This window comes from Meles meles, chromosome 8 (assembly GCF_922984935.1).
Source record: "Meles meles chromosome 8, mMelMel3.1 paternal haplotype, whole genome shotgun sequence".
NCBI lineage: Eukaryota > Metazoa > Chordata > Mammalia > Carnivora > Mustelidae > Meles > Meles meles.
This window is the reverse complement of record NC_060073.1, coordinates 58,402,910-58,417,041: the sequence shown is the minus strand read 5'-3', so window position 1 is coordinate 58,417,041 and position 14,132 is coordinate 58,402,910. Positions and strand designations below refer to the sequence as shown.

At 39.0% G+C, this 14,132-nt stretch overlaps 1 protein-coding gene across 1 annotated transcript; it reads right to left on the bottom strand.

Annotated features, from left to right (window-relative positions):
• Positions 1–12,654: 12,654 nt before the first annotated feature.
• LOC123949495 (olfactory receptor 52R1-like) lies at positions 12,655–13,602 on the bottom strand. The gene has a single exon (XM_046017000.1). The coding sequence runs from the start codon at positions 13,600–13,602 to the stop codon at positions 12,655–12,657; it is 948 nt and encodes a 315-aa protein (XP_045872956.1).
• Positions 13,603–14,132: the final 530 nt, after the last annotated feature.

Sequence of the window (14,132 nt, the reverse complement as noted above, 5' to 3'; positions counted from 1 at the left end):
TCACTAGTTATCTCAGAGTAGAGAGAAATCCATTTATGAATGAGTGCTTTGGTGGAATAGGGTGATTGTTCCCAAAGGCCTACATATTGTTCCAACAATGTTAAAATAATAACTTATAGGTTGTGGGGCTATTTGCTTAGTTTCCTTGTCAGTAAGCGTATAATTTGTATTTTGTTTTCAAGGTAAAGTGAGATAATGTATGAAAACAACTATTCATATGTGTAGGTAGAATGAACCTGAATAAATTAATCATTCAGACTGCATGCAATTCAAAACGTCCAGATTTAGTGTAGGAAAATTTGTTAATAAACGGTTCTTTTCTGAATGATATCCAAAGGGTACTTTGATTTTTTCTTCTTAAAATTCTTCCTTAACTCTAAAAATAGTCATTCTATAACATGTATCTTACTAGCATATCAATGTAGTTCAACATTGGATTGTATATAAGTAGTTATTTTGCCCTTTCTTATGTGTAGGATCATATATGATGTGCATACAAAATGCCATATAAAATGCTCAGGGTCAGTTCTGCTGCTGTTAGCTGAATATTAAAGGTGGATAATAACAGAAGTCAAGATGGCAGAGAATTAGCAGGCTGAGACTACCTCAGGTAGCAGGAGATCTGCTATATAGCTTATCAAACCATTGCAAACACCTACATATCAAATGGGAGATCTAAGAGAGGAAGAACAGCAATTCTAGAAACAGAAAATCACCACTTTCTGAAAGGTAGGACCAGCAGAGAAGTGAATCCAAAGCAACAGGAAGATACACTGTGGGGGGAGGGTCTGGCTCCTGGCAAGTGGCAGAGCAACAGAGCACTAAATCAGGACATTTAAAAGTCCACTCCACCGAGAGACATCACTCCAGAGGCTAAACCGGGGTGAAGCCCATGTGGGGTCAGCATGGCCCCGGGTCCCGCGGGGTCACAGAAGGATCCGTGCGTCTGAGTGTCGCAGAGCTCGCAGGTATTAGGGCGGGGAAGCCGGCTACAGAGACAGAGCTGAGGAGTGAGTTCTCACTTCGGGGTTACCTTGAACCCGTCACAGGCTGGGTGAGCTCAGAGCACGGCGAGAGGCCAGGGAGATGGGAGTGATTGGGCTCTTTTCTCTGAGGGCACACTGAGGAGTGTGGCCCGAGCTCTCAGCTCCTCTGGGCCGGAGACTGGGAGGCCGCCATTTTCATTCCCGTCCACCAGAACTCTATGGAAAGCATTCAGGGAACAAAAGCTCCTGAAAGCGAACCCAAGCGTGTTACTTATCCCGACCCCTGGTGAGAGTGGTGCAATTCTGCCTGGGACAAAGATTCTTGAGAATCACTACAACAGATCCCTCCCCCAGAAAGTCAATAAGAAATCTAGCCAAGACCAAATTCACCTACCAAGGAGAGCAGCAGAATTCTAGAGGAGGAGAAAGCAAAGCACGGAACTCATGGCTTTCTCCCCATGATTTTTCAATCTTGCAGTTAATTTAATTTTTTTTATTCTGCTAAAATTTTTTAACTTTTACCCTTTTCTTTTTAAACATGTTTTAACTAGTTTATCATATATATATATTTCTCTTTTTTATATTTTTTCTTTATTTTTTTTGCTTTTTTAAATTTTTTTTTTTTGCTCTGAACTTGTTTTTATCCCCTTTATCCCCCCCCATGATGTGGGGTCTCTTCTGATTTGGTTAAAACGCATTTTTCTGGGGTCTTTGCCACCATTTTAGTATTTTATTTGCTCCTTCGTATAATCTTATCTGGACAAAATGACAAGGCAGAAAAACTCACCACAAAAACAGAACAAGAGGCAGCACCGAAGGCTAGGGACCTAATCAATACAGACATTGGTAATTTGTCAGATCTAGATTTCAGAATGACGATTCTCAAGATTCTAGTCGGGCTTGAAAAAGGCATGGAAGATATTAGAGAGACCCTCTCTGGAGAGATAAAAGTGCTTTCTGGGGAAATAAAAGAACTAAAATGTAACCAAGATGAAATACGAAAAGCTATTAATGAGGTGCAATTAAAAATGGAGGCTCTTACTGCTAGGATCAATGAGGCAGAAGAAAGAAATAGTGATAGAGAAGACCAAATGACAGAGAATAAAGAAGCTGAGCAAAAGAGGGACAAACAGCTACTGGACCATGAGGGGAAAATTCGAGAGATAAGTGACAACAGAAGATGAAACAACATTAGAATAATTGGGATTCCAGAAGAAGAAGAAAAAGAGAGGAGAGCAGAAGGTCTACTGGAGAGAATTATTGGAGAGAATTTCCCTAATATGGCAAAGGGAACAAGCATCAAAATCCAGGAGGCACAGAGAACCCCCTCAAAATCAATAAGAATTGATCCACACCCCATCATCTAATAGTAAATTTACAAGTTTTAGCGACAAAGAGAAAATTCTGAAAGCAGCCTGGGAAAAGAAGTCTGTAACATACAATGGGAAAAATATTAGATTGGCAGCAGACTTATCCACAGAGACCTGGCAGGCCAGAAAGAGCTGGCATGATATATTCAGAGCACTAAACAAGAAAAACATGCGGCCAAGAATACTCTATCCAGCTAGGCTATCATTGAAAATAGAAGGAGAGATAAAAAGCTTCCAGGGCAAACAGAAACTGAAAGAATTTGCAAGCACCAAACCAGCTCTACAGGAAATATTGAAAGGGGTCCTCTAAGCAAAGAGAGAGCCTAAAAGTAATAGATCAGAAAGGAACAGAGACAATATACAGTAACAGTCACTTTACAGGCTAATAATGGCACTAAATTCATATCTCTCAATAGTTACCCTGAATGTTAATGGGCTAAATGCCCCAATCAAAAGACACAGCGTATCAGAATGGATAAAAAAACAAAACCCATCAGTATGTTGCTTACAAGAAACTTATTTTAGATGCGAAGACACCTCCAGATTTAAAGTGAGGGGGTGGAAAACAATTTACCATGCTAATGGGCATCAGAAGAATGCTGGGGTGGCAATCCTTATATCAGATCAATTAGATTTTAAGCCAAAGACTATAATAAAAGATGAGGAAGGACACTATATCATACTCAAAGGGTCTGTCCAACAAGAAGATCTAACAAGTTAAAATATCTATGCCCCTAATGTGGGAAGAGCCAACTATATAAACCAATTAATAACAAAATCAAAGAAACACATCAACAATAATACAATAATAGTAGGGGACTTTAACACTCCCCTCACTGAAATGGACAGATCATCCAAGCAAAAGATCAACAAGGAAATAAAGGCCTTAAATGACACACTGAACCAGATGGACATCACAGATATATTCAGAACATTTCAACCCAAAGCAACAGAATACACATTCTTCTCTAGTGCACATGGAGCATTCTCCAGAATAGATCACATCCTGGGTCCTAAATCATGTCTTAACCAGTATCAAAAGATTGGGATCATTCCCTGCATATTTTCAGACCACAATGCTCTGAAGCTAGAACTCAATCACAAGAGGAAATTTGGAAAGAACCCAAATACATGGAGACTAAACAACATCCTTGTAAAGAATGAATGGGTCAACCAGAAAATTAAAGAAGAATTGAAAAAAATCATGGGAACAAATGATAATGGAAACACAACAATTCAAAATCTGTGGGACACAGCAGAGGCAGTCCTAGAGGGAAATATATAGTGGTACAAGCCTTTCTCAAGAAACAAGAAAGGTCTCAAGTACACAACCTAACCCTACACGTAAAGGAGCTGGAGAAAGAACAAGAAAGAAACCCTAAACCCAGCAGGAGAAGAGAAATCATAAAGATCAGAGCAGAAATCAATGAAATAGAAACCAAAAAAACAATAGAACAAATCAATGAAACTAGGAGCTGGTTCTTTGAAAGAATCAATAAGATTGATAAACCCCTGGCCAGACTCATCAAAAAGAAAAGAGAAAGGATCCAAATAAATAAAATCATGAACGAAAGAGGAGAGATCACAACCAACACCAAAGAAGTACAGACAATTATAAGAACATACTATGAGCAGCTCTACGCCAACAAATTTGACAATCAGGAAGAAATGGATGCATTCCTAGAGACATATAAACTACCACAACTGAACCAGGAAGAAATAGAAAACCTGAACAGGCCCATAACCAGTAAGGAGATTGAAACAGTCATCAAAAATCTCCAAACAAACAAAAGCCCAGGGCCAGACGGCTTCCCAGGGGAATTCTACCAAACATTTAAAGAAGAACTAATTCCTATTCTCCTGAAACTGTTCCAAAAAATAGAAATGGAAGGAAAACTTCCAAAATCATTTTATGAGGCCAGCATCACCTTGATCCCAAAGCCAGACAAGGATCCCATCAAAAAAAGAGAATTAGAGACCAATATCCTTGACGAACACAGATGTGAAAATTCTCACTAAAATACTAGCCAATAGGATTCAACACTACATTAAAAAGATTATTCACCACGACCAAGTGGGATTCGTTCCAGGGCTGCAAGATTGGTTCAACATCCACAAATAAATCAATGTGATACAACACTTTAAATAAAAGAAAGAACAAGAACCATATGATACCTCAATAGATGCTGAAAAAGCATTTGACAAAGTACAGCATCCCTTCCTGATCAAAACTCTTCAAAGTGTAGGGATAGAGGGCACACACCTCAATATTATCAAAGCCATCTATGAAAAACCCACTGCAAATATCATTCTCAATGGAGACAAACTGAAAGCTTTTCCACTAAGGTCAGGAACACAGCAGGGATGTCCATTATTACCACTGCAATTCAACATAGTACTAGAAGTCCTAGCCTCAGCAATCAGACAACAAAAAGAAATTAAAGGCATCCAAATTGGCAAAGAAGAAGTCAAACTATCACTCTTTGCAGATGATAGGATACTATATGTGGAAAACCCAAAAGATTCCACTCTAAAACTGCTAGAACTTGTAGAGGAATTTAGTAACGTGTCAGGATATAAAATCAATGCACAGAAATCAGTTGCATTTCTGTACACCAACAACAAGACAGAAGAAAGAGAAAATAAGGAGTCAATCCCATTTATAATTGCACCAGAACTATAAGATACCTAGGAATAAACCTAACCAAAGAGGCAACGAATCTATAGTCAGAGAACTATAAAGTACTCATGAAAGAATTGAGTAAGACACAAAGAAATGGAAAAATGTTCCATGCTCCTGGATTGGAAGAACAAATATTGTGAAAATGTCTATCCTACCTAAAGCAATCTACACATTTAATGCAATCCCTATCACAATCCCACCCATTTTTTTTCAAAGAAATGGAACAAATAATTCAAAATTTCTATGGAACCAGAAAAGACCTCGAATAGCCAAAGGAATATTAAAAAAGAAATTCAAAGTTGGTGGCATTATAATTCCGGACTTCAAGCTCTATTACAAAGCTGTCATCATCAAAACAGCATGGGACTGGCACAAAAACAGACACATAGATCAATGGAACAGAATAGAGAGCCCAGAAATAGATCCTCAAGTCTATGGTCAACTAATCTTCGACAAAGCAGGAAAGGATGTCCAATGGACAAAAGACAGCCTCGGGGCACCTGGGTGGCTCAGTGAGTTAAAGCCTCTGCCTTCGGCTCAGGTCATGATCTCAGGGTCCTGGGATCGAGCCCTGCATCGGGCTCTCTGCTCTGTGGGGAGCCTGCTTCCTCCTCTCTCTCTACCTGCCTCTCTGCCTAGATGTGATTTCTCTCTGTCAAAAAAAAAAAAAAAAAAAAGAAAAAAGAAAAAAGAAAGAAAGAAAGAAAGAAAAGAAAAAGAAAAAAAACAGCCTCTTCAATAAATGGTGTTGGGAAAGTTGGACGGCCACATGCAGAAAAATGAAATTGGACCACTTCCTTACACCACACACGAAAATAGACTGAAAATGGTTGAAGGACCTCAATGTGAGAAAGGAATCCATCCAAATTCTTGAGGAGAACACAGGCAGCAACCTCTTCGACCTCAGCCTCAGCAACTTCTTCCTAGGAACATCGCCAAAGGCAACAGAAGCAAGGGTAAAAATGAACTATTGGGTTTTCATCAAGATCAAAAGCTTTTGCACAGCAAAGGAAACAGTTAACAAAACCAAAAGACAACTGACAGAATGGGAGAAGATATTTGCAAACAACATATCAGATAAAGGGCTAGTAACCAAAATCTATAAGGAACTTAGCAAACTCAACACCCAAAGAACAAATAATCCAATCAAGAAATGGGCAGAAGACATGAACAGACATTGCTGCAAAGAAGACATCCAGATGGCCAACAGACACATGGAAAGGTGCTCCACATCACTCGGCATCAGGGAAATACAAATCAAAACCACAGTGAGATATCACCTCGCACCAGTCAGAATGGCTAAAATTAACAAGTCAGGAAATGACAGATGCTGGCGATGATGCAGAGAATGGGGAACCCTCCTACACTGTTGGTGGGAATGCAAGTTGGTGCATCCACTCTGGAAAACAGCATTTCGGTTCCTCAAAAAGTTGAAAATAGAGCTACCCTGTGACCCAGCAATTGCACTACTGGACATTTACCCTAAAGATACAAAGGTAGTGATGCGAAGGGGCAGGTACACCTGAATGTTTATAGCAGCAATGTCTACAATACGCAAACTATGGAAAGAACCTAGATGTCCATCAACAGATGATGGATAAAGAAGAGGTGGTATATATACACAATGGAATACTATGCAGCCATCAAAACAAATGAAATTTTGCCATTTGCAATGACGTGGATAGAACTAGAGGGTATCATGCTTAGTGAAATAAGTCAATCGGAGAAAGACAACTATCATATGATCGCCCTGATATGAGGAAGTGGAGATGCAACATGGGGGGTTGGGGGGTAGGAGAAGAATAAATAAAACAAGATGGGATCGGGAGGGAGACAAACCGTAAGTGACTCAAACCTCACAAAACAAAATGAGGGTTGCTGGCGGGAAGGGGGTTGGGAAAGGGGGATGGGGTTATGGACATTGGGGAGGGTATATGCTATGGTGAGTGCTGTGAAGTGTGTAAACCTGGCGATTCACAGACCTGTACCCCTGTGGATAAAAATACATTATATGTTTATAAAAAATAAATATATTAATTTTAAAGAAAGCGGATAATAACATTACTAACAACCCAGAAATAAAGATTACACAACTTTTCCTAAAATTAACCTTGATAAATGGGAATTTATACTTTTGGCTCATGTTTTATCTCTATCTCTTCCATTTTGACTCCATCTGTGAGCCCACTGGATCAGCGGTAGTATAACAAACCTGTTGATATTTACATGTAGTTTCCTTCTATCTTATTATTATTTCTACTCTGAGGTGGGTACAGTTTTGTGGATATTAGCATGAGATACAAGAATTTTCACCCTCTGTGTCCACTTTAGTGTGTATTTTACGTACATCTTCTACAGACTTCCTTATCTCTCTTCTTTTGAGTTTGCTAGTTCCATTTACTGAGCAACTAGCCAAGCCTTTCAGCAAAGTACAGAAGTCCATGTATAACCATATATACCTTAGACAACCTCTCTCTCTACACAAAGTCAACAACCACTGTCCATTATGAGAATTGTCCTTTAGCACTTTTTTTTTCTCTTTATGGCCATCCATGTTTGAGGCTGTTGTGCCAATGTATTCTGCTTCTGGTTAGTACCAACTTGCCCACCAATCCATCCATAAACAATGCCTGAATATTTTCCTTCTCTTCTCTTATTAGAACCTTCAGTGAGGCCAAGAATGTGAATTAATGGAGACGCATCTATAATCTATAAAATTATATATATATATATAATCTATAAAATTATAATCTATAAAAACATTGAGAAATGTCATGGGATTCTGGGAGAACTGTTCACAAACTTTATTTGTGCTTACTTTGACTTGTACTTTGTCTTTCCTACCATTATGTTTCCAACTTCACAGATGTGGTAACATGAACATTTTACCAGCTCATGAATGTAATATAACCAATTATATAATTAGGCTTCTGGGGATTAGATTATTAAGATAAAAGTTGTCCATAACTCCATTAATCATCTTGCCCCAGTAATCTCATACCTTAATCAAAAAAGAACATGATGGAATATTTGGTTGCCTATTATCAGCGAGAGATGATATCCCATGTCTAATAGTCTTCAAGGAATTTGGGTATACTCCTTTCCTCAATGAAAAAGTGCATTTATAAGTGGACAAATTTACTTTTGTAAGTAAATATTATGCCTGTGAATTTATTAAGGTTTTTATTGGTGTAGCTTGCAAAACCCAATCTGTCCCCTGGGAGTGCCAAGAAAGGTGCCAAATCTCTGACCTCTGGGTGCCAGACAAGCTTATGAGTGCTGGGCACTGCTGGAACTGGGATATAGAGATAGTGCCTTTTATACGACTGTAATATATTTCCATGTGAGGCTCGGGTGGGAATAGCTCCAGGTGGACCTTTTGAGATGAAGGTTGGGTGGCCAGTTCACTAGATGGTAGCCCTGTGCTGCCTTGATTTGTATACACATACTCAAGGCTAAGGAGAAGAGGTAGGAGATGTTCCCTCAGCTGGAAACCTGCTACATACTGTCTGGGCCTCTGGTTATGTCCCTCTTGCCCCAGTGAAGAACAGAGAACATGCACAGTGGCTATAGTGGAAGAAGCTGTGCACTGCTGGAACCGAATCCTGAAGAAATACAGAGTGCCAAGCAATGGAAAAATAACATGTTCAGTGGGAGTCTGGCCAAGAAAGCACACAGAAACCAGGAAGAGAAAGCTCCTCCCTCCAGTGTTCCTCTACTGCCTTCCACTGACACATCCTAATGTTGTGTCAGCTGACAAAAGACAAGTATGTAAAGAGTCCCAACACCATTATCGTAGAATAGGCAAAAAGGAATTTGGAGCTGAGAGATGGTAAATCAATAATGAGCCAGTCACCTTTATGGGTGACTAAGGACCATTCCTGCAGACTCAACTCTGAAGCCTTATCAAACAATCTCATGATAGTCCATCCAGGAAAATAAGGAGGGAACCATTAATCCATTGGATCTCATTTACCATTGGTCAGTATTTATCCTATGAGTTGTTCATTCCCCCATACTTCCTCACATGTATGAATACCAAGTGAATACCTGAGAATGTGCCATGCCTCAGTGTCAGCCTTGGGGCAAGAAGCAGGAGGAGCACAGTACAGGCCTAAGGCAAGTGGTTACCATGTTCTCCCTTTGTGGAGCCAGCCAATGAGTGATGCGTCTGTTTGTTGCAACCATGACTGGACAATAAGCCCAAAAGATTTGGAGTGGTACACTTCAAATGAAGCTGATTCATGACATAACTCCAACCCTGATGTTCTCACCAGGAGAGGCTGTAGGTTGACAGAAGGCGAGTTGCCTCCAAGTAAGTTTTGGGCCATGTCTCCTGCCGAACTGAAAAGTCACCTTTATTCATTTCTGGTGTAAACTTTAGTTCCCCATTTAATTCCATAAATCAATTAGGGTGGCTTAATTATCAACTCCTATTTCTTCACTTTTTTTTTTAACCTCACAGAAGAGAAATGGTTCAGAAAATGTTTCCATGAGCCATGTAGTTTAGAAAAGATAGAGGTAGCTCCAGGATAATGGGGAAAGTTCAATAAGCATATAAAGCACATAGAAGTGTTCTCAGAGAGGGCTGCTGAGAGCAACTCCTTTTATAAGAAGTATTTGTCATTGTGAAATTCAGTACTTTTTACATTAAAATTATAGTATTAACAATAGATTAAAAAAAGGAATAAAGGAAGGGAAGAAATGGAGGAGGAGGAGCTGGGGCAGCAATTTGAACAGGAGAAAGAAAAACAGGAAGAGGATAATGCATTTTATTTAATCTTTTACCTAAATTTTCTTAGGTGAATTTGCCTTTTACCTATATTTAGCCCTTCTAGGGGGAGAGTTGCCACTGCCTTGCTCCCTGTAAATACAAAACAGAGCAAAACACCAGTTTTGTGTGTGTGTGTGTGTGTGTGTGTGTGTGTGTGTGTGTGTGTGTAGTTCTGGTTCCTTTTCCTCCTGGTGACCTTAAAGCCATTTCTGGATCTAGAGATCAAGGAATGTTCAACTCAGAATGATGTAAATATATCTCAAGTAATGCAGGGAGGATGTAGCATAGACATAATTGAGCCATATAATTCTATTATGATCCTGAACAGATGCTGGATTAAATACATCCAGGTTAAGAATTTTTATTTCTTTATTTAATGCTCTGAGTATAATATGTATATATATACTAGAATATGGAAAATCACTTTTCACAGTCAAATTATAAGCCTCTTTTCTCCAGTCTTCCGCCTGGCCAACGCTGATGACCAGCTCTCACCTCTAGCACATCTCCTTTTATATTAACCTGAAGACCAAGTGATCATTATAGGCTTATGTAAATCGGTTCATTTATTTCTTGTTACTTTGTTTCATGCTGATGATGTTTAACTAGATCTTATTTTCTATTCTGTCTTTGAAAATCATATGTCCTCCTAAATGTACCACCAGAATTATACTTTTTATTTCCAATTTCAAAGTCGAGGACTGAATAAGAATTGGTAATTCTGACATCACACTCTAAGATACCAGAATATTGTGATTCTGGCTTGCTTTCTGTTCTATGAGATGAAATGCCTTCACTGGCCAATGAATGTGAAGGGATAAGATATAAGACCGTGAAGAAAAAAGGAGTCAATGATAAATCTGAAAGCTTGTGACCTACCTAAATCCACTCACATTTAAATGAAGATGTGATGACCAAGCAGAGCTGATCTGTGGGGAGAATTCTACATAAAGTCTGTGATAGAAAAAGAATGACTCACAATCATTAACTAATTTGCTGGTAACAGATCACAGCCCCTTCATGTCTCTAATATCTGGGAATCTTGAAAATGCTCCTTCAGAATACCCATTTATTTCTGCGGCCAATTTTAGGCTCCATTAGGGGTTTTCCTGGGAGAAGCAAACATGCTCCCGATTCCTCTTCAAGCACCTTCATCTGATGTTGGTTTTAGTAACATAAGAGCCTGAGTTCTAGAACCTTCTTCACTATTGGCATTGACAGGAGAACGGTGAAGGAGGATAAACACACAAATGCAGTAATTGTGATGGATGATTTTACCATGTTTGTGGTCACAATATCGTGTGTGTTTTCATATGTCCAAACTCATCAAAATGAATACATTAAATATATGCACCTTTTTGTATTCCACAATAAAGTTGAAAAAATTAGAAAAAATGTGGTTTTCTAAAACAGCTTAACATTTTACTTTTGAAAAGGAAATTAAATATTAACAAATACTCAAACTTCTAGTGACTTTCTCGCTACCTTTAACTATACAATATAACTATGTTCAGAAAAGAATCTCCTTTTCCATTTGTTTTCCAAAACTTCTTCACTGTGCAATCCATTGTCATCAGGGAATAGGCAATTTCTTGAAGGAGAGACCAACACTTAGCATACCAAATGCTCCCTGTTACCAGTCTCAAAACGTTGTGGGAAAAAAACAAAAAACAAACAAATGTGATTGTGGTAGCAATTTTCATGGAGATGTTCAGGCTTTCCTGGAACTTGTTGTATTCTGGAATCTCTCCTCTTCTCAGATTGCCTACTCCATTCCCCTAGGCTTTGGTACTGAATTAACCTTTTCTGTGCACTTCTGTTCTTGTCTGAATTATTTTATTTCTCGTATAAAAATTACTTGCTCAATCAAGGATAATTTTTAAAAATACATTAAAGTGCAAAAAGTAAATTAAAATACAACAAATCTCACTATTGATTTCTAATTATTAACATTTAGATGTAGTCCCAGAATCTTTTTCTATGCATATGTATTTTTTTCTTAAATATTTTATTTATTTTTTTGACACAGAGAAAGCGAGGGAGAGAGAGAGACAGAGTGCAAGTACAAGCAGGTGGTATGGCAGGCAGGGGAGAAGCAGGCTCCCTGCTGAGCAAGCATTATGATATGGGGCTTGATCCCAGGATGCGGGGATCATGACTTGAGCAGAAGGCAGCTGCTTAACCAACTGAGTCACCTACAAATCCCTGTATTTCTTTTAGAGTTGGTTTCAGCCTTATGGACAGATGTCATATTATATCTGGATCATTTTTCACATCTTTACATGCTCTTTGCAAATATATTAGTTACATGATACATGATGATCTTCAATTGATCATTCTTCATATAGATCAATATATATATTTTCCTGTTTTTGTTTTTATAAATAATGGACTATATATTTCTTTGTGGTTTTTTCCCCCACAAATTCTATTTTTTTAAAGAGGTTCTAAGATGGGAAAAATACATGTACTTTATAACTGTTTTGGTGGAAAGTTTTAATCTTCTTTTTAACTAAGCATAAGAACTTAGACTTCTCCTGGTAGGGTAAAAATCATTTTCAGTGTAGTGTGGAAAATGGCATTCTGTTCAAATCTTCACTAATTTGAATGGTGGACATATTTTTTACTCTTTCCTTGTGATAAAGATCGATCAAATCAGTATTTATGATCAATCACATGTCTAAGAGAGCTCTTGTTCTGGGCATTTTGAAAATTGTTTGTTTTATTCTGGAGGGTTGCTAACCTTAGAACCTTTTGTTCACAGAGATGACTTTGTGATAATATGCAATGATCCCAGATCAGTGGGGCAATGGGGTTGGTTGTGATGCCCTGAACCTTAGCTCAGGGATCTTTTCCACAACATCCTTGAATAACCCTGTCCCTGATCTGCTTCGTTCTCACTCCATAGATGATGGGGTTGAGCATGGGAGGTACCAGGAGATAGAGATTAGCAAACATGACATGTACCACTCGGGGCACATGATGTCCAAAGCGGTGGGTGAGGAAGGTAAAGAGGGCTGGGATATAAAAAGCCAAGATGACACAGATATGGGAAGCACATGTGCCAAAAGCCTTGAGCCGGGCTTCCTCAGAGGGCAACCTCAGAACAGTTCTCAAAATCATCACATAGGATATACCAATGACAATTATGTCAAAGCCAACCACAGAGAAGGCCACAAAGAGCCCATATGCACGATTGACTCTGGTATCTGCACACACCAGCTTTAGCACAGCCATGTGCTCACAGTATGACTGGGGAATGACATGGTTGGTGCAGAAGGGCATCCTGGACACCATGAAGCAGAAGGGACTCACCCACAGCAACCCTCTCATCATCACAGCTGCCCCCAGTTTACCCACCACAGCTGGGGTCAGGACAGTAGAGTGATGGAGTGGTAAGCAGATAGCCACATAACGGTCCAAGGCCATAGCCATGAGCAACCCAGACTCCACAGAAGAAAAGGCGTGGATGAAGAACACCTGGATGAGGCAGGCATGGTATTCAATCTCATGAGCATGAAACCAGAGTATAGCCAGCATTTTAGGTTGGGTGGAAGAGGAAAGGGCCAGGTCAGTGACAGCCAGCATGGCTAGGAAGAGGTACATGGGCTCATGCAGAGTGTGGTCAGTTCGGACTATTTTAAGGACAATGATATTGCCAACTATAGCCACAAGATACATGGCACAAAATGGAAAGGCAATCCAAAATTGGTAATTCTCAAGTCCTGGAATCCCAAGTAGGATGAAGAACACAGGTTGTGAAGAACTATTTTCTGAAGCCAGCATCATAGAATGGGTATGTTGTTCTCCCCTGAAAAGGTATGTACTCTATACAGATGATAATGATCAAATAAATATTATTATTCATACTCTTTCAGAAAAGGCAATTTAATAACAGAGTGAAAGGGTTTAATGTCAAACTGGAAGAATTTCAACTGTTTAAATAAAAAAATTTGCAACATAAAGTGATGCTCCTCTTTATTCCTCATGCATATTTATATCATTTAAAATGACATCAAAACATACTAACTGCAAGTTCGATTTTTGTCAAGGAATCAATATTTTCCATGAACATAGAGTCTGCTAAGGGAAAATTATCCTGACAATAATGTCAGTAATAGTCATTCTTGCCCTTCTGTTCTTCAGAGCTAACGAACTTGCATAACCCTTCCCATAGGTTCTTTTCATCCCTCTGTTTAAGCCACTTTGGTGACTTTTCAGGGTAGGAAGCCAGGTTGGAAACACTTTGGCTTAAAGGCTCATAGGAAGTTATGTGTGATGTTGAGTTAGCTTTGACTCTAGGAGTTATCAGGAGAATC